General features: G+C 38.5%; 1 protein-coding gene across 5 annotated transcripts in view; it reads right to left on the bottom strand.

Moving 5' to 3' along the window:
* ARMC10 (armadillo repeat containing 10) overlaps positions 1–27719 on the bottom strand; it is a 49129-nt gene that overhangs the window by 18360 nt on the left and 3050 nt on the right. For 4 of the 5 annotated variants that reach the window (XM_082399409.1, XM_082399411.1, XM_082399408.1 and 1 more), the window contains exons 2-5: positions 12811–12959; positions 10060–10194; positions 6730–6906; positions 770–841 (exon numbers count right to left, since the gene is read on the bottom strand). In XM_082399409.1, the coding sequence (XP_082255535.1) occupies positions 770–841; positions 6730–6906; positions 10060–10194; positions 12811–12959 (533 nt within the window). The remainder of the gene's footprint in view (positions 1–769; positions 842–6729; positions 6907–10059; positions 10195–12810; positions 12960–27719) is intronic. The other variant, XM_082399412.1, reaches the window with a different exon arrangement.

Genomic DNA, 27719 nt, shown 5'->3' on the forward strand with positions numbered 1-27719 from the left:
TATGTCATATACTAATGGGAAAAAAAGGTTTTGTGTTTTAGCTAAAAAATACGATTTCCTTGGAATCCTAGAATGTAGTCATTTGGAAAAACACCCATTTCCTCTTTAAGATCCATCATATATAGTCATCATGGAAACTCATTAATTCACCAAACACTAACTGCACACACTGTGTGCAGGGGCATAGGGCTGAAGAGATGAATATGACAGGGTCCCTTTTCTATAGGACTTCAGGTCCATTCTACCACAGCACTACCTATGCTTCCTTCAAAATACCACAGCTTTTAACTGCTCCTTTCTTGCATATTTTTGTCTCCTCTCCCTAGACTGTAAGCTCACGAGGACAAGCACCATGTAATGCTGTACTCACTGGTGTATCTTGGCACTCAGCCCAGCATCAGGCACATACTGCGGCCTCCATAAATACTAGTGTTTCAGTGGAGACTAAGATACACACTGAACATAAGCAGGTCAAATATAAAAGATGTGATGATATATAAGTACCCCAAATTGGAAAGAGACAGAAAAATTATAATTCATTATTGCTAGGGAGAACTTTTCAAAATGATTTTTAAAAGTAAAATACGTTCATTATGGAAATTTTAGGAAATTCGTATCAGCAAAAAGAACCAAAAAAAACCCACCTCTAATATTGCTCCTCAGAGATAATCCCTGTTAATATTTGAGGTAAATCCTTTCCTTCCAGATCTGTCTGTCCAAATCTATATATTTGTATGGACAAAACAAATATGTAAGCTACTGAACTTACTTTGGCACCAAGGAGTCCATCTGCCATGGCTGGATTTTCCGACAAATTCAAAAGCAGTTTTAAAACTTGAACCTGAAATAAGAACATTGGTTTATTTCAGACTAGCAAGCGTGGATTTTCTCTCCCTGGCATGCTGTCCCCCAACCAAATGCACATTTTAAAGTCCTGCCTATTCTTCAATGTCCGACTCAAATTTTCTCCACTCCATGAAGCTTTCTCAATTCCTCTTATTTAAAACCTTAGTTTTCCAATTATACTGATAGGGAGACAGGGAGAAAATAATGAACATCTTAGCTACCACCCCTGGCGCACAGAAATACCTAACACAGAGTAAGTTTAACATGTGTTACATAAATAATCTTTATTACGATTACTGTTAAGTGAAATATGATCTTTGGAACAAAAAAAGGAATCACTCAAAGCTGTTTCTTTCTACTTCAAGTATGAAAATTTGGGGATAGTTTGGTTATGAAGACTAACAATGTGGTGCTTTATACTATATTTCTATGATTCTTGGAGCTTATCATTTCTATGTGAAAAACTGTACAATCATTTACGCAGTGACATAATCAAACAACTGTTATCTTATAGCTGACTAGCCAAAATATCAGAATCTTATCACTTATAACTGAAAAGTCAGTAATGAAAACATTCAAATGGAATTCTTCCTTTAAAAATGCAAGTTGTGGGGCTTCACTGGTGGTGCAGTGGTTAAGAATCCGCCTGCCACACAGATGCAGAGAACAAACGTGTGGACACCAAGGGGGGAGAAGTGGCAGGGGTGGGGTGGGGTGGGGGTGGTGGGATGAACTGGGAGATTGGGATTGACATGTACACACTAATATGTATAAAATAGATAACCAGTAAGAACCTGCTGTATAAAAAGATAAAATTCAAAAAAAAAAAAATGAATCCACCTGCCAATGCGGGGGACACGGGTTTGAGCCCTGGTCCAGGAAGATCCCACATGCCGCAGAGCAATTAAGCCCGTGCGCCACAACTACTGAGCCTGTGCTCTAGAGCCCGTGAGCCACAACTACCAAAACCTGCAAGCCTAGAGCCCGTGCTCTGCAACAAGAGAAGCCACTGCGATGAGAAGCCCACATGCCACAACTAGAGAAAGCCCGCGCGCAGCAATGCAGCCCAAAAAAAAAAAAAAAAAAAAGCAAGCCATGTAAAACTATACTTTCTACAAGATACTTGAAATTACAGAAAGTGAGGAGCAGGGAGAGGAGACTGAGATCAGGAAAAAGTGACAAATGTGCCCTCCATTACTCCCTGGAAGAGACCCGGATGTTATTATATAAACCTTTTCTGAATTACAAAGGCATTATGTGTTTACTATAGAACATTATTTTTAACTACAGAAAAACACAAAGGAAAAGGAAATTCACTCACATTTCCATGACTAGAAATGATATTAAGTTTGGTATTTTCTCATATACATATCCTAATATACATTCCTTTGATCACACTGTACATATTTGTTAAGTAGAAAGATATAAGACTTTCCCTACTTTTTACTGTTTTTATCATTTAAAACTTTTAAATAAAATTAATACATGTTCATGATAAATTTCAAAGAGTGCAGGAGCGTTCTGCACAGCAAAAGAAACCATAAAAACGATGAGACAACCTACAGGATGCGAGAAGATATTTGCAAATGATGCAACCAATAGGGGTTAATTTCCAAAATATACAAAGAGCTCATGAAGCTCAATATAAAAAATTAAACAATCCAATCAAACAATGAGAAGACCTAAATAAACATTTCTCCAAAGAAGACATACATGTGGCCAAGAGGAACAAAAAAGATGCTCAACATCACTTATTTCTAGAGAAATGCAAATGGAAAGTAAAACGAGGCATTATGTCCCATCAGTCAGGATGGCCATCATCTTTAAGTCTACGAACAATAAACACTGGAGAGCACATGGAGAAAAAGGAACCCTCTTATGCTATCCGTGGGAATGTAAATTGGTAACAGCCACTATATATTAACGCACATACATGGAATCTAGAAAAATGGTACACATTCACATATTTGCAAGGCAGGAAGAGAGACGCAGACGTAGAGAATGGACATGTGGACACGGGGTGGGGGAAGCGGAGGGTGGGATGAATTGGGAGATCAGTACTGACATATATACACCACCATGCATAAAATAGAGAGCTAGCAGGTACATGCTATAAAACACAGGAAGTTAACCTCGGTGCTCTGACACGACCTAGATGGGTGGGATGGGGGGTGGAATGGGCAGATGGGAGGGAGGACCAAAAGGGAGGGGATATAGGTATACATATAGCTGATTCACTTCACTGTACAGCAGAAACTAACACAATATTGTAAAGCAATTATACTCCAATAGAAAAAAAAAAAAGCACGAGGGGGTATCACGGGGTACCAGTCAGAATGGTCATCATCCAAAAGTCTACACAAACAATAAATACCGCAGAGGGCATGGAGAAAAGGGAACCCTCCTACACTGTCGGTGGGAATGTAAATTGGTGACTGCCACTATGGAGAAGAGTAGGGAGGTTCCTTAAGAAACCAAAAACAGAGCTGCTGTACGATCTGGCAATCCCACTCCTGGGCGTTTATCCGGAGAAAACCATAATTCAAAAAGACACATACACCCCAACCTTCCTTGCAGGGCTATTTACACTAGCCAAGACATGGAAGCAACTAAAATGTCCATCGACAGGTGGATGGATAAAGAAGATGTGGTACATATATAAGGAAATATTACTCAGCCTTAAAAAAATGAAATAGTGCCATTTGTAGCAACGTGAATGGACCTGGATATGATCATACTAAGTGAAGTCAATCAGACAGAGAAAGACAAACATCATATGATATCGCTTATATGTGGAATCTTAAAAAAATGATACAAATGAACTAATTTACAAAACAGAAACAGACTCACAGTCTTCAAAAACAAACTTAGGGTGACCACAGGGGAATAGTGTTGGGGAGGGATAAATTAAGAGTTTTGGTTTAACATATAAACACTATTATATTTAAAATAGATAACCATGAAGGACTTACTCTATAGCACGAGTAACTCTACTCAATATTTTGTATTTATCTAAGTGGGAAAAGAATTTGAAAAATAATATGTATATGTATACCTGAATCACTTTGCTGTACACCTGAAACTAACACAACATTGTAAATCAACTATACTCCAATATAAAATAAAAAGTATAAAGATAGAAATCTAGAAATCAGCCACCCGCTTTTAGACTCGTGACCTGGGTTTACGTCTCGTGTGTTAAGGGTGAGAAAATATATATATAAAGTTAGAGTACAACTACAGATTAAACAGTTAACGTATATGTATTTTGTTTTGAAACCATGGTCAGTCCTATTGAACCGTAACTTTTTCTTGTGTCACATATGCCATCTTGTGGTGGCTCTAGGACATTTCTTTTAAGCCATTACTTTCTTTTGTTCTCATGGCAGATGTAGCAAACACAAGGTTTATTTAAATTCACCTTCTACTATTCGTATTTAGTTATGAATCAGTGTTGAACCCAAGAGGTTATTATAGTAGAGTGAGATCACTTATTAAAAATAAAGATTTAAAAAGTTCATGTTGGTGGTTTTTTACTAAGAAAATATCTAAAATGGATACATTTTTCCACTTACAAATGGATTATTACCCAAAAGTTTATTTGCAAGTTGCAACTTTAAACTCATTTTTTTAAAAAGACTTTTTTGATGTGGACCATTTTTTAAGTCTTTATTGAATTTGTTACAATATTGCTTCTGTTTTGTTTTGGTTTTTTGGCCAAGCAGCCCTGACCAGGGATCGAACCCACACCCCCTGCATTGGAAGGCAAAGTCTTAACCACTGGACTGCCAGGGAAGTCCCTAAAGTCATTGTTTAATGGAGAAACAATTGGTGGTTAGCCTCCCAGACAGACGAAAAAAGCAAATTTTCTATCCCAGAAATACCTGCTAGGCAATGTAGTGGAAAAACAAAACAAACCAAAAATGGAACATAGTATTGTGGTGTGAGTCACTTTCAAAAAGTCATAAAATAGGGCTTCCCTGGTGGCGCAGTGGTTGAGAATCTGCCTGCTAATGCAGGGGACACGGGTTCAAGCCCTGGTCTGGGAAGATCCCACATGCCGCGGAGCAACTAGGCCCGTGAGCCACAACTACTGAGCCTGCGCGTCTGGAGCTTGTGCTCCGCAACAAGAGAGGCCACGATAGTGAGAGGCCCGCGCACCGCGATGAAGAGTGGCCCCCGCTTGCCCCAACTAGAGAAAGCTCTCGCACAGAAACGAAGACCCAACACAGCCAAAATTAAATAGATAAATAAACTAAAAAAAAAAAAAAAAAAATTAAAAAAAAAAAAAAAAAAAAAAAAGTCATAAAATATATTAAAATATAAACCATCTCTGAGACAGATATATACAGCCCCAAGGCCAGAGCTGCTTGGCTCTGAACACAACGTGCCTGTGAGGTTTTGGGCAAAGCAGCTGCAGAGAGAAAGAGAAGAGAGAGTTTCCAACAGCTCCAATGCCATGGGGTAGAGAGAATGCAGTTTCTATGGGGTCAAGGGCTGGAAGCTACCTTGCTCCCCTGGAGAGAAGGGTGTTGACGGGTGTGTGCATTTGGAAATTGCCTACGGATGGAGCATTATTCCTAAAATATTGCTAATACGATTATTACATTTAATTTTGAATGCCTTCGGGTACATCTTGGACCAGATCTAAGTAAGTTTGGCTACCTGAAATGTGGAAAGCCCATATAAAAACATCTCAGGGGCTTCCCTGGTGGCGCAGTGGTTGAGAATCTGCCTGCCAATGCAGGAGACACGGGTTTGAGGCCTGGTCTGGGAGGATCCCACATGCCGCGGAGCAACTAGGCCCGTGAGCCACACCTACTGAGCCTGCGCGTCTGGAGCCTGTGCTCCGCAACAAGAGAGGACTCGATAGTGAGAGGCCCGCGCACCGCGATGAAGAGTGGCCCCCGCTTGCCACAACTAGAGAAAGCCCTCGCACAGAAACGAAGACCCAACACAGCCATAAATAAATAAATAAATAAATAAATAAATAAATAAATAAATAAATTAATTAAATTAAAAAAAATCTCAGAACAAATTTTAAAAGGACTATAGTGAGGCTCTGCTGTAATCATAATTTGATAACCTCAGAAGTAACTTCAGTGAAGTTGATTATCTGGAGTTTGGCTTCACATTTAGTCCTTCTAAAATGCTCATGCATTTTTTTCAACTGTGCCAGAGAACACAGGCCAATACAGTAAAACACTGATGAACAACTGACTCAACTAATTAGAACGTTTGATTACTCTACCTTCTGTTTTTATGGTATTTCTTGAAAAATGGTGCTTGATAAGAATGCACACCAATATGAGGGGTTTACTCCAGCAGTTTCCACAGGGTGTCCCAGTTAATTCAGCTCCATCTCTGTTGCCTCCTACATCTATTGATACATAACAGGTCAAAGTGGAGCACTGAGACATGCATTACTGAAACTTAAAAGTATAAGTTTCAGAAAGATTTTTCAACAAATAATGGTCGAATCAAAAAAAAAAGTTCTGTTAACCCTGAGGTAAGCAAAAAATTCAATTACCCAGCGCTGTCACTCAAAGACTTCTTTTAATCACAATGGTCCTGTACCTGGTGTGGGTGAAGCTAGCTACTTCACTTCAGTAAAAGGTAAACTGATTTTCAGAAAACCAAATGAATACCCATCTACTGATAAGTGAAACAACAAATTATTTTCACAAGTTAACTTTGAAATTCAATATTAGGGTATAAAAATAATATACTTTCCTGTGCCCACGTAAGGGTTTTTAGTAAACTCTGAACTTTCTTTTTGGGGAATATCAACTTAAGATGGGTGACTTGTAAACTGAATTCCAATCTTAATAAACTGGATGCAATAGCTGTTTGTACTGCAAGTAATGACCACTTCCTTCATACCTTGGTGCTTCCATTTCCCGTGAGCAACAAGTGGAACAGGTCTGTAATGTAACTGCTAAGCATGTGCTGGTGGTCATTGGTCACCGTCATGTTTGTTAACAACCTTAGTCCGGCCAGCTGCACAGCGGAGTTCAGGGGGCCGGAGAGGACATCCTCACAGACTTGACTGACGTACACCTGAAGGCGGAGAAAAAGTGAGCGTCTTAGGATCTCCAAAATTTTGCTATTGCACCGTAACTTTTCTGCACAGCAGAACAGGGTGATTGTTCAGGATGAGACGGGCTCCTTAGGAAAGACGGCATTTGTATCCAGCCCTCAAACTTGGGCGACTCTTTTTTTTCAAGCTGCCCATGGGAGGCACGGAGCATTTTACAGATATACCTCACTTCAGCCCTAAGACAACTCTAATGAGGCAGTGTTATTATGGCCATTTTACTGACAAGGACTTTAAACTCTTCCAGGAGCTTGGACCCCCTGCCCAATGTAACGAGCTGGTGGAGCAGTGTCCAACCCCAGAGACCATGCTCCCAACACCAGTGGGGGGGCCTCCCAACTCAGTCTGCCTTTCTGTGTCTGGGCACACTAGGATGAGGAGGAAGACCTGTAGGGCCATCTTGTACCATGGTTAAGAACCTGAACAGTAGGATCTAGAGGCTATCTCATGTTAGAAGTAAAGAATGGGGGGGACACAAAGTCAAATAGAACTTTTCTTTAGAGTTCTTTCCTTCAAAAGTAGGCAGAGGGCTTCCCTGGTGGCGCAGTGGTTAGGAATCCACCTACCAATGCAGGGGACACGGGTTTGAGCCCTGGTCCGGGAAGATCCCACATGCCGCGGAGCAACTAAGCCTGTGCACCACAACTGCTGAGCCTGCGCTCTAGAGCCCACAAGCCACAACTACTGAGCCCATGTGCCACAACTACTGAAGCCTGTGCGCCTAGATCCCGTGCTCTGCAACAAGAGAAGCCTCGACAATGAGAAGCCCACACACTGCAACGAAGAGTAGCCCCCGCTCACCGCAACTAGAGAAAAGCCTGCGCGCAGCAACGAAGACCCAACACAGCCATAAATAAATAAATAAATTAATTAATTAACTAAAAAAAAAAGTAAGCCGAGGCAAACTCTATTTGGCCCAAGGTTCTTATTTACCGAGGTATATGTATATGAACTACTCCTTCATAATACTGTAAACCGCCACTGGCAAAAAGTAATGCAATGCCAGTAGTACTCCTATTTCACACATGACAGATCTAAACTAAACCCAGGGTGATGGAAATTTTTCTGAAACTCTATTTTCTATGTTTGGCCATGATCTTTCCAGCTTGGAAAAATTATGTCTCACAAATAATTGGTATTCACGTAAGTCTGAACTCCACCAAACATTCTAATTGGTAAGAAAAATTCCCTAATATAAAATGCTAAGGAATTACCAACTGTCCCATAAGCCAGTATTAACTTTTAAAAATATCCAAATGTATTCATGTTACCTAATGGCAGTAAAGCATAGAGAGATTAAATTTTTAATCTGGTTTCAAGATCTAAATGATATTTACAAATCAATCTGGCTGTCCTGGGTCACCATTTCATTATACATTCATCCTTTAAAAAAATGGCATTTCCTTAGAATCATTATAAATCATGTATTTTCACAGGATGCTCATGTCTTTCAAAGCATTTCCTAAAATGTGCTGAGCATTTACATCCTCATTAGCTCTGAATCTTTTCTCCGTTTCAGTTCTAGCAACAAGATTACCAAATGGGCCAGCTCAGTTGTTCCTGGAGCCGTGCCCACCTCACCTTGTTCCTTTCTCTTGTGATTCCCTCCTTCCCCAACTCTGCCCGTAGAAGGCTTAGACAGTCTTAAGACCCATCTCGGGCTCTACCTTTTACAGAAACTTCTGAATGAAATCTCTCCTTTCTGTGTATTCAATGAAATTTTACTTGTATTTTTCCTTAAAGTATTTCATCATGTTCTGCCTTGAATTACAACTATTTGTGGACTTGCCTTATCCCTCCTTCGAGCTTTCTTAAAACAAGAGTTAATCGTGTTCATTTCTAAACTCTGTAACACAGAGCAGGAGCTCAATAAATGTTGAATTAACATAATTTCCTAATTTATTGTGTCTTCCTGCTGATGTTATCTGACTTTGGCCTGGTTCCTTTACCACACTTGGATTAAACTGAACCCCAAATTCAAAAGTCCACTGCACTTCTTATTGGCTGGTTCAGGTCCCTCCTTCCTGACTTAGTCTCCATAAAAATGAGCAGAGGGCCTGAATAGACATGTTTCCAAAGGCATACAAATGGTAAACAGGTTCACGAAAAGACGTTCAACATCACTTATCATCAGGGAAATGCAAATCAAAACCACAGTGAAATATCACCTCACACCTAGTAGAGTGGTTATCAAAAAGACAAGAAGTAACAAGTGTTGGCAAGGATGTGGAGAAAAAGGAACCCTTGTGTACTGTTGGTGGTTGGTGCAGCCACTATGGAAACCAGTATGGATATTCTTCAAAAAATTAAAAATAGAACTAGCATATGATCCAGTAATCCCACTTCTGGGTATATATCCAAAGAAAACAAAATCACTATCTCAAAGTGACATCTGCACCCCCATGTTCACTGCAGCGTTAGTCACAATAGCCAAGACATAGAAATAACCACCTAAGTGTCAATCAATGGACAAATGGATAAAGGAAATGTGGTGTGTATATACAATGGAATATTATTCACTATAAAAAAGAAGGAAATCCTGCCATTTGTGAAAAATGGACGGACCTTGAGGGCATTATGTTAAGTGAAATAAGTCTGACAGAGAAGACAAACAATGAATGATCTTATTTACATGTGGGATCTGAAAAAGCCAAACTCACAGAAACAGAGAGGAGAATGTTCAGGTGAAGGAAATGGGGAGATGTGATCAAAGCAGGTGAATAAGCTGTGGAGTCTCATGTACAGCAAGGTGACTACAGTTAACAATACTATGTTGTATACTTGCATGTTGCTAAAAGAGTAGATCTCAAATGTTCTCACCACACACACACACGCATGCACAAGTAATTACGAGGTGACGGAGGTGTTTGCTAATGCTATACAGTAGCAGTAATCATTTTGCAATATATATGTGTATCAAATCATCGTGTTGTATACCTTAAACTTACACAATATTTATGTCAATTATATCTCAATAAAGCTGGAAAAAAAATAAAAATAATTCTTGGCTATAATGTTATAAAGCATGGCCTACTAAAATTTCATTACTTACCTTTTTGTTATTTTTCTCTTTCATTTACAGAAATGCTTACCTTTTGTGATTTTAGATAACTTACCTTTATCTTTATTTGATTTTCAACATTCACACTCAGGTTATTCAGTGCATTTAAAGCTTTCTCTTTAATACTCTGGTTGGGATTGTTGATTTTGCTTCCAACGATTGGAATACCACCCAATTCACGAATGATGACCTAAGAGGGAAAAAACAGGACCATGACTTCAATATGCACCCCCCCTTCATTATATTCTTTGCATCTACAAATACAAATAAAAACTAATGACTCTTTGGAAATACTGTTCCAGTATACAACCTCTAATTCCTATTTTTTTAAAAAGTTTACTACCCATAATTTTGTAGGTAAAGAAACCAATTGAAAATAAATTATTAATATATGTAATATTTAAACTATAGCATGGAGATATACAATGAAGATTTACAGAGCTACTACAATGATCTCAAAGCAATTTACAAACAAAATTATTTTACTCTGAAATAAGTTATATCTCTATTACAGGCCAATTTGGAAATGCATTAAGATTTAGAACACTACAGTAGTGTTTTGCTAAAATGAATACTTTGGAACACTAATCCCTCAAGATTTTAGTAGATGCTCCATTAAAAAAAAAAGGGAGCTTTCATGGATGAGTAACTTTGAGAAACTCTGGGTATAACAAGACTAAACATGTCTCTTTATTTTGATGCAATCCTATGTTCGTGTGCATTGGAATCTCCGAGAGGGGAGTACTGAATATAGTACTTCTATAAACTTTATCCATAAAGAAGATAATTTTTCAGTTGGGGGAGAGGAAGAAAACTTATTACATCTTGAAGTATTAAAGTTCCACACAGGGCTTCCCTGGTGGCGCAGTGGTTGAGAATCTGCCTGCTAATGCAGGTGACACCGGTTCGAGCCCTGGTCTGGGGGGATCCCACATGCCACGGAGCAACTAGGCCCGTGAGCCACAACTACTGAGCCTGCGCGTCTGGAGCCTGTGCTCCGCAACAAGAGAGGCCACGATAGTGAGAGGCCCGTGCACCGCGATGAAGAGTGGCCCCCGCTTGCCGCAACTAGAGAAAGCCCTTGCACAGAAACGAAGACCCAACACAGCAATAAACAAACAAACAAACAAACAAACTTAAAAAAAAAAAGTTCCACACAGTTTGGAAATGGTGCCCAAATTTTCAGAGGAAAAATAATCTGGAGATTTCTCACAATCAACTGCAACACTAAATACTATGTGCCTTTGTCCCAACATTGAAAGAGACATAAACTTTCATTTCTTACAAGAAAAATAAGCTGAAAATGACTCCTGTCAGGCCAAAACATGCCATTCTATCAGAAAAAGAGATAAACAAGTTTTCCCTCTGCAATTCCAGGTTCTTCCAAAGAATGTGTGGTTACTAGAAAACAGCCCTTTTTAAAAACAAAAAACAAAAAAACTGTACTGTTAAAGCAGATGAAGGCACTATAATTGATGACGAGGGACACCAACTCCCATTACTGAAGAAAGTACTTGTTCACCAATGGCTTCTGACCCACTCACTCTGACTACAGTTTGTTTCAGAGGAATATAAAACTATGGCATCAGAAATAACCCCAATACAGGCATGCTAATAAGCTAGTCACCATCTGTTGTTTTTGTCTGCCTGGCACCCCTCTTTCTACTGGGGCAGACACTGCACCTCCTCTATCCTATATAGTCCCTGGTGGGACTGCTGGTCAATTGTGTTCACACCCATCCCTGTTGTTTTTGGCTGCAGGATGCACATGTGAGCCAGGCCTTGCTAATCATGGTCCAGGGTGCTTTGGCCCAACAATCAATCCAAAGGGTTGGCACTTATCCTAGCAGAGCAACTCCACCTTTCAGATCACGAGCTACAATGATGAAGGCTTGAGAGGCCAGTGGCTTTCTTTCCATCCCTGTGAAGAAAACCTCTTTGTGGCCAGAGAGACAGAGATCAAAACACAAAAAAAAGCAGGGGTAAGCAGCCAAAAGACAGAGAAAGAGAAGGTCTGATAATGCTTTCTGTAACCTTGAAATATATTCACACTTGTGCCTGAAACCAATGATACCCTTGGACGTCCAAGTTAACTGAGCTCAATATTTTCCCTTTTTGGTTTAAAATAATTTAAGTTGGGTTCTGCCATTTACAACTGAAATGTGAGCAACAGACAAATATTCCTTGTACCTCCCTATAAATCTCTAGAGCTTTAGAGTAAACCTTGACATGATGGATAAATATGGACTAAAATGAAGTATAAATTCAAAATTGTGCCTGCATGACAATGTTAAGAAAGGGCATTAGCTGAAAATAATGACAAAAACTGTTTTACTCTTCTCCATGGGTAGTGGGCGGAGGAAGCAGAGGCCATTTACATTGGTCCGTGGTTGTCAGTGTGTGGTCTAGGAAGCACCTGCATCAGAACCATCCTCATAAGCCCTGTGTACAATGTAAAGCATGTACTTAAATGTCAGATGCTTTTGTTGCTCTACTGCAGCACTGCTGAATTTTAAATAATTAAAAAGGCCATGCAATGCTAAGTGTTGATTAGATACACTTAATTACAAATGTGATGCCAGTGACCAACTTCATAGGGATCTTGATCTAGAATCCTATTACTAATCGTATTACTATTAGGCTGTGCTTTTCAGAAGTAAACAAACGTTATTCTGTAGGTATCCATAGCCATACTATATAGATGAAAAAATTGAGGCCCTGGGAGCTTAAGTAACTTATCAGGGTCACAATTAGTGCTGGTGTGTGAGAGTAGGAGGAACGTGTTTGCAGAGACTAGGGTACTCACTTGGTTGACTGAAAAGGCTGCATTGTTACCCAGAGTGACCAAAGCTCTTTCGATAATGACAGGATCCTCAGTAGATTCAAGCAGGTAAAGGAGTTTCTGAAGTTGTTCAGCATTTAGGATATCATCATATGAGCCATTGGTTAAGTCTTCTGCATAAGAATAAAGTTATTTAAAGTTCATTTAAAATCAATATGAGACAAATTTTTTTTACGAACAATACTGAATGCATATTCTGATGCCAGGCACAGTTTTAAGCACTTCAAATGCCTTATCTCATTTAATCTTCAAGTGACCCTTGGAAGAGGATACTATTATAATTCTCAATTTACAGACAGAATACTGAGGCTTATAGACGTTAAGAAATTAGCCAATGGTTACTTTTCTCTTTTAGTAAGGCACTGCATGCCAACAGCATTTTCTGTTTCTTCTTTCTAAAAATCAGGCACACCCATCCAGTGGAACACTTCCCTACAGACATAGATTCATTAAGAAACAGAATTTGCATTAGGGAGAACTGTTCTGATCACAGTTTTAAGAGTGCCTCAGGCTGGAGCAAAAGCTATGGGAGTGGCCCAATCATGCTGCTAGTGGGGCGCTTTTGTTTGGTTTATATGAGCAAGGCATGATGACCGAGATGCAAGAACAGCAGTCCAGCTGCGGGTGATGACAAAAGCTGTCGTTCTGAGTAACAGGTCAAGTAGTCAAATGCTGGATCTGCTCTGGAACATTTAAAATTTATAGCTCTAACCTTTAAAAAAAAAATCCTCTTTATAGAAATCACCACAGGAAAAACAGAAACCATTTGTATAATGCTGTAATTGTGTTATAAACATAGAACATGATTCTCTCCAAATTAAACTATGAGAATAGGTCAGACAGTGCAAGTGTCCACAGTACACTGCCCAGGGTGGGGCTGAGGCGGCAGTTTATAACAAGAGGTGCTGTATGATGTCACAGCTGTGCTTTTTGTTTTTAAAAATGTCTCTCAAATTATTAAAAGTTGTTATCTTTGGATGCTGGGATTATGAATGACTTATTTTCTACCCCTGTGCTGAGTACTTCCTGATTTTTTTACAGTAAACATGTATCACTTTATTAAAATAATTGAGTATATTGCTTAAAGAGGAATCACAGACAAATATGAGGTAAACAGACAAGTTTAGATTATGGGAGCCAATAAGTGATATGATGTCCTGAAGAAGCCAAACAAGAAATCAATTATTAGGAAAATCTAAAAGCCAAAAAGCCAGCAGATTCTCACTCCCATGTCTTATAATCAGAACCTCTGTACCATGCTTTTATGCCTGAATCCACTACCTGCCTCATTAACACCTTATAAAAGACTTTCACCCAAAGAATACTTGAAAAGGTAAGTGAAAGAATGACAAAAACACAGATTTTTAGAATGGAAAGATTTTTGGGGGGTTCATCCAAACCTCTTATTTTACACACAAGGAAACTGAGACCAGGATCATTTAAGGATTTGCCTAATGTCACAAAGGAGTTAGTAGCCGAGACCAGAGAAATGAAAATACAAAGCTGCAGACAACCACTTAACTTCTTTTGGGTCTCGGTCTTCTCATATGTAAAATAAGGTTGGTCAAACACTATAACTGGTTCCAAAAGTTCCTGTACAGCCCTGAAGTTGTATAATTTTATACATATACATATGACAGAAACAGGATAAATTTAACTCATTCATACTTCCAAAACATTTCAAAATCCTATAACTTCCTTATACATTTTCCCACAAAGCCATTAAAAAGTTTTATAGATACATAAATTATTTATAAATAGCCAAATAAAAATTTACAGGGAAAACTGTTAAATCTTAGACTTTTCACTTGAAGGAAGGAGGTGCAATGTGGTTAAAAGTAAAAGTAAGTTAAAAGTTAAAAGTAAGCCAAGGTTAAGTCTGGTTCAAATTCCAGCTAAGCTATTTACCAGCTGAGAGACTTAACCTCTCCAAGCCTCAGTTTCTTCATCTATTACATGGGAGTTAATAGTGCCTACCTTAAAGCATTTTTATATCTTTGGATATATACCCAAGAGTGGAATTGCTGGATCATATGGTAGTCCCATTTTTAGTTTTATGAGGAATTTCCATACTGTTTTCCACAGTGGCTGCACCAATTTACATTCCCACCAACAGTGTATAATGATTCCCTTTCCTCCACATCCTCACCAACATTTGTTATTTGTGGTCTTTTTGATGATAACATTCTGAAAGGTGTGAGGTGATATCTCACTGTGGCTTTGATTGGCATTTCTCTGCTCATTAGCAATGTTGAGCATCTTTTCATGTCCCTGTTGCCCATCTACATGTCTTCTTAGGAAAAATAACTGTTCAGGTCTTCTGCCCATTTTCTAACCAGGTTCTTTTTCTGGTATTGAGTTGTATAAGGTGTTTATATATTTTGGATATTAAGTAACCCCTTGTTGGTTGCATCATTTGCAAATATTTTCACCCATTCAGTAGGTTGTGTTTTTGTTTTGCAAATGGATTCCTTTGTTGTGCAAAAGCTTTTTAGTTTAATTAGGTCCTATTTATTTTTACTTTTGTTTCCTTTGCCTTAGGAGACAGGTCCAAAAAAAATATTGCTACAATTTATGTCAAAGAGTGTTCTGCCTATGTTTTCTTCCAGGAGTTTTATACTTTCCAGTCTTACATGTAGGTGTTTGTTCCATTTTGAGTTTATTTTTGCATATGGTATGAGAAAATGTTCTAATTTCATGCTTTTAAATAAAGCTGTCCAGTTTTCCAAGCACCACTGATTAAAAAGACTATCTTTTCCCCATTGTATATTCTTGCCTCCTTTGTTGCAGATTAATTGACCATAGGTTCTTGCTTTATTTCTGAACTACCTATTCTGTTCCATTGATCTATGTGTCTGTTTCTGTGCCAGTACCATACTGTTTTGATAAATGTAGCTTTGCAGTATAGTCTGAAGTCCAGAAGCCTGATTCCTCCAGCTTTATTCTTCTTTCTCAAGATTGTTTTGGCTATTCAGGGTGTTTTGTGTTTCCATAAATATTTTTAAATTATTTGTTCTAGTTTTTGAAAAAACGCCATTGGTATTTTGATAGGGATTGCATTGAATCTGTAGATTGCCCTGGAGAATATAGTCATTTTAACAATATGAATTCTTCCAATCAATGCACAACATATATATCTTTCCATCTATTTGCATCATCTTCAATTTCTTTTATCAGTGTCTTAAAGTTTTCTAGGTATAGGTCTTCTAATTCCTTAGGCAGATTTATACTTAGGTATTTCATGCTTTTTGATGTGATGGAAAATGGGATTGTTTCCTTTACAATAGTTCGTTGTTAGTGTATAGAAATGCAACAGATTTCTGTATAGTAGTTTTGCATCTTGCAACTTTTCCAAATTCATTGATGAGTTTTTTGGTGGTGTCTTTGAGATTTTCTATGTATAGTATCATGTCACTTGCAAACAGTGACAGTTCTACTTCTTCCTTTCAAATTTGGATTCCTTTTATTTCTTTTTCTTGTCTGATATCTGTGGCTAGGACGTCCAATACTATGTTGAATAAAAGTGGCAAGAGTGGGCATCATTATCTTGCTCCTGATCTTAGAGGAAAATGCTTTTTACCACTGAGTATCATGTTAGCTGTGGGCTTCTCATACATGGCCTTTATTATGTTGAGGTATGTTCCATCTATACCCACTTTGTTGAGGGTTTTGTTAAAAAAAAAAAAAGGATGCTGAATTTGTCAAAACATTTTTGTATCAGTTGAGATGATCATATGATTTTTATTCTACAATTCATTAATGTGGTGTATCACACTGATTCATTTGCTGATACTGAACCATTCTTGCATCCTTGGAATTAATCCCAGTGGATCACAGTGTATGATCTTTTTATTGTACTGTTAAATTCAGTTTGCTAATATTTTGTGAGGATTTTTGTATCTATGTTCAATGATATTGGCCTGCAATTTTCTTTTCTGTGTGATATCTTTGTCTTGTTTTGGCATCAGGGTGATGCTGGCCTCATAGAATGAGTTCAGAAGCATTCCTTCCTCTGCAACTTTTTGGAATAGTTTGAGAAGGATAGGTGTTAACACTTCTTTAAATGTTTGGTAGAATTCACCCGTGAAGACCTCTGGTCCTGGACTTTTGTTTGTTGGGAGTTTTAAAAACTATTTATTCAATTTCATTACTGGTAATTGGTCTGTTCATGTTTCCTATTTCTTACTGGTTCAGTCTTACGAGATTGTACATTTCTAGGAATTTGTCCATTTCTTCTAGGTTTTCCATTTTATTGGCATATAGTTGTTCATAGTAGTCTTTTATGATCTATTTCTGTGGTGTTGGTCCTAACCTCTTTTTCATTTCTGATTTTATGACTTGGGCCCTCTCTTTTTGTTTTTATGAGTCTGGCTAAAGGTTTATCAATTTTATCTTACCAAAGAACTAGCTCTCAGTTTCACTGATATTTTCTATTTTTTTATGAGTCTATTTCATTTATTTCTGCTCTGATCTTTATAATTTCTTTCCTTCTACTAAGTTTGGGTTTTGTTTGGTCTTCTTTTTCTAGTTCCTTTAAGTGTAAGGTTAGGCTATTTGAGAATTTTCTTGTTTCCTGAGGCTGGCCTGTATCGCATAAAATGCCCTCTTAAAACTGCTTTTCCTGCATCCCATTGATTCTGGATCTTTGTGTTTCTGTTTTCATTTGTCTCTAGTATTTTTTACTTCTTTGATTTCTTCAGTGATCTACTGGTTGTTCAACAGCATATTTTTTAGCCTCCAAGTATTTGTTTTTTGCAGTTTTCTTCCTTGTAGTTAATTTCTAGTCTCATACTATTGTGGTTGGAAAAGATGGTTGATATAACTTCAATTTTCTTAAATTTACTGAGACTTTTTTTGTGGCCTAGCATGTGATCTACCCTGAAAAATGTTCCATGTGCACTTGAAAAGAATGTGTATTCTGCTGCTTTTGGATGGAATGTTTTATATCTATCTAATAGTTCTATCTGGAATAATGTGTCATTTAAAGCCAGTGTTTCCTTATTCATTCTCTGTCTGTATGATCTGTCCACTGATGTAAGTGGTGTGTTAAAGTCCCAAACAATTATTGTGTTACTATGGATTTCTCCCTTTATGTCTCTTAATATCTGCTGTGTACTTACGTGCTCCTATGATGGGTGCATATATGTTTAAAATTGTTACATCTTCTTCTTGGATTGATTCTATTATAGATTTCTGGTTTGTAGTTACCATGACTCATATATAGCAATCTATATATATATAAACACACACACACACACACACACACACACACACACACACACACGTATATATGTGATTGTTTTAAGTTGCTGATCTCTTCATTTCAAACACATTTTAACAACCCTGCATTTTTACTCCCCCCCATGCCCATGACTACTGTTTTTGACATCATATTTTACATCTTTTTGTTTTGTGTATCTCTTTACTTATTGTGGATATAGACGATTTTACTACTTTTGTCTTTTACCCTTCCTACTAGCTTGGCATGTAGTTGATTTACTACCTTTACTGTATATTTACCTTTACCAATGACATTTTTCCTTTTGTAATTTTCACGTTTCTAGTCGTGCCTTTTTCCTTTTCACTTAAAGTCATTTTAACAATTCTTGTAGAGGTGATGGGAGACAAGATGGCGGAGTAGAAGGACTTGAGCTCACCTTCTCTTACAAAAACACCCAAAACACAACTAACTGCCGAATAACCAAGTTTTTTGTTCAAGTCAACAAAAAAAAGACTTGAACCTACCAAAAAAGATATTCTGCCCCCAAAAACAAAGAAGAAGCCACAACAAGACAGTAGGAGGGGCGCTTCTGTGATATAATCAAATCCCATACCTGCCAAGTGGGTGACCCACAAACTGAAAAATAATTATATCACAGAGGTTCTCCCACAGGAATTAGAGTTCTGAGTCCCACATGAGGCTCCCCAGCCTGAGGGTCTGGAATTGGGAGTAGGAGACTTCAGAGCATTTGGCTTTGAGGGTCAGTGAGGCTTGAGTGCGGGACTCCACAGGACTGGGGGAAACAGAGACTCCACTCTTAGACGGTGCACACAAGGTTTCATGTGCACTGGGACCCAGGGTAAAGCAGTGAGTCCACAGAAGCCTGGGCCAGACCTACCTGCGGATCTTAGAGGGACTCCTGGGGAGGTGGGGGTTGGCTGTGGCCCAATACAGGGGCAAGGTCACTGGTGGTGGAGGCCCCTAGGAAATACTCCTCAGTGTGAGCTCTCCTGGAGGTCACCATTTTGGCACCGAGACCTGGGCCCACCCAACAGCCTGCAGACTCCAGTGCTGGGATGCCTCAGGCCAAACAACCAACAGGGTGGGAACACAGCCCCACCCATCAGCAGACAGGCTGCCTTAAGTCATCTTGAGCCCACAGCCACTTCTAGACATGCCACTTGACATGGCACTGTCCACCAGAAGGACAAGACCCAGCTCCACTCACCAGTGGGCAGGCATGAGTCCCTCCCACGAGGAAGCCTGCACAAGCTCCCAGACCAACCTCATCCACCAGAGGGCAGACATTAGAAGCAAGAAGAACTACAATCCTGCAGTCTGCAGAATGGAGCCCACAAACCCAGAAAGTTAGAAAACAATGAGATGGCAGAGATATATGTTCCAGACGAAGGAACAAGATAAAACCCCAGAAGAACAACTAATTGAAGTGGAGATAGGCAATCTGCCTGAAAAAGAATTCAGAACGATGATAGTAAAGACAATCCAAGATCTCGGAAAAACAATGGAGGCACAGACTGAGAAGATATAAGAAATGTTAAAGATATAAGAAATGTTAAACAAAGAGTTAGAAGATTTAAAGAACAAACAGAGATGAACAACACAATAACTGAAATGAAAAATACACTAGAAGGAATCAGTAGCAGAATAAATGAGGCAAAAGAATGAATAAGTGAGCTGGAAGACAGACTGGTGGAAATCACTGCTGCGGAACAGGATAAAGAAAAAACAAAAGAAACGAGGACAGTCTAAGAGACTTCTGGAACAACATTAAAGGCACCAACATTCACGTTATAGGGGTCCCAGAAAGAGAAGAGATAAAGGGCCTGAGAAAATATATGAAGAGATAGTAACCGAAAATTTCCCTAACATGGGAAGGGAAACACTCAAGTCCAGGAAGTGCAAAGAGTCCCATACAGGATAAACCCAAGGAGGAACAGGCTGAGACACATATTAATCAAGCTGACAAAAATTAAAGACAAAAGTTTTACTGAGCTCTGACCACCACAGCAACAGTCAGCTCTACCCACCACCAGAGCCTCCCATCAAGCCTCTTAGATAGCCTCAACCACCAGAGGGCAGACAGCAGAAGCAAGAAAAACTACAATCCTGCAGCCTGTGGAACAAAAACCACAGTTACAGAAAGATAGAGAAGATGAAAAGGCAGAGGGCTATGTACCAGATGAAGGAACAAGAAAAAACCCCAGAAAAACAACTAAATGAAGTGGAGATAGGCAACCTTCCAGAAAAAGAATTCAGAATAATGATAGTGAAGATGATCCAGGACCTCGGAATAAAAATGGAGGCAAAGATCGAGAAGATGCAAGAAATGATTAACAAAGACCTAGAAGAATTAAAGAACAAACAAACAGAGATGACCAATACAATAACTGAAATGAAAACTACACTAGAAGGAATCAGTAGCAGAATAACTGAGGCAGAAGAACGGATAAGTGACCTGGAAGACAGAATGGTGGAATTCACTGCTGCGGAACAGACTAAAGAAAAAAGAATGAAAAGAAATGAAGACAGCCTAAGAGACCTCTGGGACAACATTAAACACAACAACATTCGCATTATAGGGGTCCCAGAAGGTGAAGAGAGAGAGAAAGGACCAGAGAAAATATTTGAAGAGATTATAGTCGAAAACTTCCCTAACATGGGAAAGGAAATAGCCACCCAAGTCCAGGAAGCGCAGAGAGTCCCATACAGGATAAACCCAAGGAGAAACACGCCGAGACACATAGTAATCAAAGTGGCAAAAATTAAAGACAAAGAAAAATTATTGAAAGCAGCAAGGGAAAAACGACAAATAACATACAAGGGAACTCCCATAAGGTTAACAGCTGATTTCTCAGCAGAAACTCTGCAAGCCAGAATGGAGTGGCATGATATACTTAAAGTGATGAAAGGGAAGAACCTACAACCAAGATTACTCTACCCGGCAAGGATCTCATTTAGATTTGATGGAGAAATCAAAAGCTTTACAGACAAGCAAAAGCTAAGAGAATTCAGCACCACCAAACCAGCTCTACAACAAATGCTAAAGGAACTTCTCTAAGTGGGAAACACAAGAGAAGAAAAGGACCTACAAAAACAAACCCCAAACAATTAAGAAAATGGTCATAGGAACATACATATTGATAATTACCTTAAACGTGAATGGATTAAATGCCCCAATCAAAAGACATAGACTGGCTGAATGGATACAAAAACAAGACCCATATATATGCTGTCTACAAGAGACCCACTTTAGACCTAGGGACACATACAGACTGAAAGTGAGGGGATGGAAAAAGATATTCCATGCAAATGGAAATCAAAAGAAAGCTGGAGTAGCTATACTCATATCAGATAAAATAGACTTTAAAATAAAGAATGTTACAAGAGACAAGGAAGGACACTACATAATGATCAAGGGATCAATCCAAGAAGAAGATATAACAATTATAAATATATATGCACCCAACATAGGAGCACCTCAATACATAAGGCAACTGCTAACAGCTATAAAAGAGGAAATTGACAGTAACACAATCATAGTGGGGGACTTTAACACCTCACTTACACCAAAGGACAGATCATCCAAAATGAAAATAAATAAGGAAACAGAAGCTTTAAATGACACAATAGACCAGATAGATTTAATTGATATATAGAGGACATTCCATCCAAAAACAGCAGATTACACGTTCTTCTCAAGTGCGCACGGAACATTCTCCAGGATAGATCACATCTTGGGTCACAAATCAAGCCTGAGTAAATTTAAGAAAATTGAAATCATATCAAGCATCTTTTCTGACCACAACGCTATGAGATTAGAAATGAATTACAGGGCAAAAAACGTAAAAAAGACAAACACATGGAGGCTAAACAATACGTTACTAAATAACCAAGAGATCACTGAAGAAATCAAAGAGGAAATCAAAAAATACCTAGAGACAAATGACAATGAAAACACGACGACCCAAAACCTATGGGATGCAGCGAAAGCAGTTCTAAGAGGGAAGTTTATAGCTATACAAGCCTACCTAAAGAAACAAGAAAAATCTCAAGTAAACAATCTAACCTTACACCTAAAGAAACTAGAGAAAGAAGAACAAACAAAACCCAAAGTTAGCAGAAGGAAAGAAATCATAAAGATCAGAGCAGAAATAAATGAAATAGAAACAAAGAAAACAATAGCAAAGATCAATAAAACTAAAAGCTGGTTCTTTGAGAAGATAAACAAAATTGATAAGCCATTAGCCAGACTCATCAAGAAAAAGAGGGAGAGGACTCAAATCAATAAAATCAGAAATGAAAAAGGAGAAGTTACAACAGACACCGCAGAAATACAAAGCATCCTAAGAGACTACTACAAGCAACTTTATGCCAATAAAATGGACAACCTGGAAGAAATGGACAAATTTTTAGAAAGGTATAACCTTCCAAGACTGAACCAGGAAGAAACAGAAAATATGAACAGACCAATCACAAGTAATGAAATTGAAACTGTGATTAAAAATCTTCCAACAAACAAAAGTCCAGGACCAGATGGCTTCACAGGTGAATTCTATCAAACATTTAGAGAAGAGCTAACACCTATCCTCAAACTCTTCCAAAAAATTGCAGAGGAAGGAACACTCCCAAACTCATTCTATGAGGCCACCATCACCCTGATACCAAAACCAGACAAAGACACTACAAAAAAAGAAAATTACAGACCAATATCACTGATGAATATAGATGCAGAAATCCTCAACAAAATACTAGCAAAACAGAATCCAACAACACATTAAAAGGATCATACACCACAATCAAGTGGGATTTATCCCAGGGATGCAAGGATTCTTCAATATACGCAAATCAATCAATGTGATACACCATATTAACAAATTGAAAAATAAAAACCATATGATCATCTCAATAGATGCAGAAAAAGCTTTTGACAAAATTCAACACCCATTTATGATAAAAACTCTCCAGAAAGTGGGCATAGAGGGAACCTACCTCAACATAATAAAGGCCATATATGACAAACCCACAGCAAACATCATTCTCAATGGTGAAAAACTGAAAGCATTTCCTCTAAGATCAGGAACAAGACAAGGATGTCCACTCTCACCACTATTATTCAACATAGTTCTGGAAGTCCTAGCCACGGCAATCAGAGAAGAAAAAGAAATAAAAGGAATACAAATTGGAAAAGAAGAAGTAAAACTGTCACTGTTTGCGGATGACATGATACTATACATAGAGAATCCTAAAACTGCCACCAGAAAACTGCTAGAGCTAATTAATGAATATGGTAAAGTTGCAGGATACAAAATTGATGCACAGAAATCTCTTGCATTCCTATACACTAATGATGAAAAATCTGAAAGAGAAATTATGGAAACACTCCCATTTACCATTGCAACAAAAAGAATAAAATACCTAGGAATAAACCTACCTAGGGAGACAAAAGACCTGTATGCAGAAAACTATAAGACACTGATGAAAGAAATTAAAGATGATACCAACAGATGGAGAGATATACCATGTTCTTGGATTGGAAGAATCAACATTGTGAAAATGAGTATACTACCCAAAGCAATCTACAGATTCAATGCAATCCCTATCAAATTACCAATGGCATTTTTTACAGAGCTAGAACAAATCATCTTAAAGTTTGTATGGAGACACAAAAGACCCCGAATAGCCAAAGCAGTCTTGAGGGAAAAAAACAGAGCTGGAGGAATCAGACTCCCTGACTTCAGACTCTACTACAAAGCTACAGTAATCAAGACAATATGGTACTGGCACAAAAACAGAAACATAGATCAATGGAACGAGATAGAAAGCCCAGAGATTAACCCACGCACCTATGGTCAACTAATCTATGACAAAGGAGGCAAAGATATACAATGGAGAAAAGACAGTCTCTTCAATAAGTGGTGCTGGGAAAACTGGACAGCTACATGTAAAAGAATGAAATTAGAATACTCCCTAACACCATACACAAAAAAAAACTCAAAATGGATTAGAGACCTAAATATAAGACTGGTCACTATAAAACTCTTAGAGGAAAACATAAGAAGAACACTCTTTGACATAAATCACAGCAAGATCTTTTTTGATCCACCTCCTAGAGTAATGGAAATAAAAACAAAAATAAACAAATGGGACCTAATGAAACTTCAAAGCTTTTGCACAGCAAAGGAAACCATAAACAAGACGAAAAGACAACCCTCAGAATGGGAGAAACTATTTGCAAACGAATCAACGGACAAAGGATTAATCTCCAAAATATATAAACAGCTCATTCAGCTCAATATTAAAGAAACAAACACCCCAATCCAAAAATGGGCAGAAGACCTAAATAGACATTTCTCCAAAGAAGACATACAGACGGCCACGAAGCACATGAAAAGATGCTCAACATCACTAATTATTAGAGAAATGCAAATCAAAACTACAATGAGGTATCACCTCACTCCTGTTAGAATGGGCATCATCAGAAAATCTACAAACAACAAATGCTGGAGAGGGTGTGGAGAAAAGGGAACCCTCTTGCACTGCTGGTGGGAATGTAAATTGATACAGCCACTATGGAGAACAATATGGAGGTTCCCTAAAAAACTAAAAATAGAATTACCATATGACCCAGCAATCCCACTACTGGGCATATATCCAGAGAAAACCGTAATTCAAAAAGAAACATGCACCCGAATGTTCATTGCAGCACTATTTACAATAGCCAGGTCATGGAAGCAACCTAAATGCCCATCAACGGACGAATGGATAAAGAAGTTGTGGTACATATATACAATGGAATATTACTCAGCCATAAAAAGGAACGAAATTGAGTCATTTGTTGAGAAGTGGATGGATCTAGAGACTGTCATACAGAGTGAAGTAAGTCAGAAAGAGAAAAACAAATATTGTATATTAATGCATGTATGTGGAACGTAGAAAAATGGTACAGATGAGCCGGTTTGCAGGGCAGAAGTTGAGACACAGATGTAGAGAATGGACATATGGACACCAAGGGGGGAAAACTGCGGTGGGGTGGGGATGGTGGTGTGCTGAATTGGGCGATTGGGATTGACATGTATACACTGATGTGTATAAAATTGATGCCTAATAAGAACCTGCAGTATAAAAAAACAAACAAACAAAACAACTAATACTAAACTTTCATTGGGTTATTTGTATGGAAATATGTTAATATAAATGTTTCAGACATTACATGAAATTTCTAAAAATGTTATATTTGTATTTGTATGGAAATATGTATGAAAATATGTTAATATAAATGTTTCAGACATTAAAAAAAAAATTAAAGACAAAGAGAAAACATGAAGAGCAGTAAGAGAAAAGCAATAAATAACATACAAGGGAATCCCCATAAGGTTATCAGCTGATTTTTCAGCAGAAACTCTGCAGGCCAGAAGGGAGTGGCAGGACATATTTAAAGTGATGAAAGGAAAAACCTACAACCAAGAATACTCTACCCAGCAAGGCTCTCGTTCGGATTTGACAGAGAAATCAAAAAGCTTTACAGACAAGCAAAAGTTAAGGGAATTCAGCATCACCAAACCAGCTTTACAACAAATGCTAAAGGAACTTCTCTAGGCAAAAAAGAAAAGCCCAAAACTAAAAACAAGAAAATTATGAATGGGTAAAGCTCACTGGTAAAGGCAAACATACAGTAAAGTTAGGAAATCATCCACACACAAATATAATATCAAAACCATCAATTGTGAGGAGAGTAGAAATGCAGGATACTGGAAATGTATTTGAGATTAAGAGACCAGCAACTCAAAACTATCAAAACTATCTTGTTTATATATATAGATATACTGCTATATCAAAACCTCAAGGATGGTAACTGCAAACCAAAAATCCACAACAGAAACTCACATGCTTCCTGATTTCAAACTATATTATAGTAATCAAAACAGTATGGTATCGGCACAAAAACAGACACATAGATGTGTGGAATAGAACAGAGAGCCCAGAAATAAACCCACACATATATGATCAATTAATTTATGACAAAGGAACCAGGACTATACAATGGGGAAAGAAGAGTCTAATCAATAAATGGTGTTGGAAAAACTGGACAGCTACATGCCAAAGAATCAAACCAGTTCATCTGTACCATTTTTCTACAGATGAACCAGTCTGCAAGGCAGAAATAAAGACACAAATGTAGAGAAGAAACGTATGGACACCAAGGGGGGGAAAGCAGTGGGTGGTGGTGGTGGTGGTGGGATGAACTGGGAGATTAGGATTGACATATATACACTAATATGTATAAAATAGGTAACTAATAAGAACCTGCTGTATAAAAAATGAAATAAAATTCACACACAAAAAAGAATGAAACCGAACCACTATCTCACACAATACACAAAAATCAACTCATAAAGGATTAAAGTCTTAAATATAAGACCTGAAACCTAGGGGCTTCCCTGGTGGCTCAGTGGTTAAGAATCTGACTGCCAGTGCAGGGGACACGGGTTCGAGCCCTGGTCTGGGAAGATCCCACATGCTGCGGAGCAACTAAGCCCGTGTGCCACAACTAGTGAGCCTGTGCTCTAGAGCCCGCGAGCCACAACTACTGAAGCCCCTGCGCCTAGAGCCCATGCTCCGCAATGAGAAGTCACCGCAGTGAGAAGCCCACGCACGACAACAAAGAGTAGCCCCCACTTGCCGCAACTAGAGAAAAGCCCACGTGCAGCAACGAAGACCCAAAAGCAGCCAATAAATAAATAAATAATAAATTCTTTAAAAAAAAAAAAAAAAAAAAAAGACCTGAAACCTAAAACTCCTAAAAAAAAATAGATGGTAAGCTCCTTGACATGGGTCTTGACATGATTTTTTGGATTTGACCAAAAGCAAAAGCAACAAAAGCAAAATAAACAAGTGGAGCTACATCAAAAAATCTTCTGGGGGCTTCCCTGGTGGCACAGTGGTTGAGAATCTGCCTGCCAATGCAGGGGACACGGGATCGAGCCCTGGTCTGGGAAGATCCCACATGCCGCGGAGCAGCTGGGCCCGTGAGCCACAATTACTGGGCCTGCGCGTCTGGAGCCTGTGCTCGCCAACAGGAGAGGCCGCGATTGTGTGAGGCTCGCGCACCGCGATGAAGAGTGGCCCCCGCTTGCCGCAACTGGAGAAAGCCCTCACACAGAAACAAAGACCCAACACAGCCAGAAATAAATAAATAAATAAATAAAAATTAAAAAAAAAAAAAAAATCTTCTGTACAGCAAAGGAAGCCATCAACAAAATAAAAAGGCAACCCATGAAATGGGAGAAAATATTTGTAAATCATATATCTGATAAATGGTTACTATCTAAAATATATTAAAAAACTCAAGCAACTCAATAGGAAAAAAAAAAAGAAACAATCTAATTATAAAATGGGCAGAGGCTCTGAATGGACCTTTCCCCAAAGACATTCAAATGGCCAACAAGTACATGAAAAGGGGCTCAACATCACTAATCTTCAGGGAAATGCAAACCAAAACCACAATTAGCTATCACCTCACACCTGTTAGAATGTCTATCCTCAAAAAGACAATAGATAACAAGTGTTGGTTAGGATGTAGAGGAAAGGGAACCCTTGTGCACTGTTGGTGGGGATGTAAATTTCCAACCAC

Source organism: Balaenoptera borealis (genome assembly GCF_965194805.1).
Source record: "Balaenoptera borealis genome assembly, chromosome: 7".
NCBI classification, from domain to species: domain Eukaryota; kingdom Metazoa; phylum Chordata; class Mammalia; order Artiodactyla; family Balaenopteridae; genus Balaenoptera; species Balaenoptera borealis.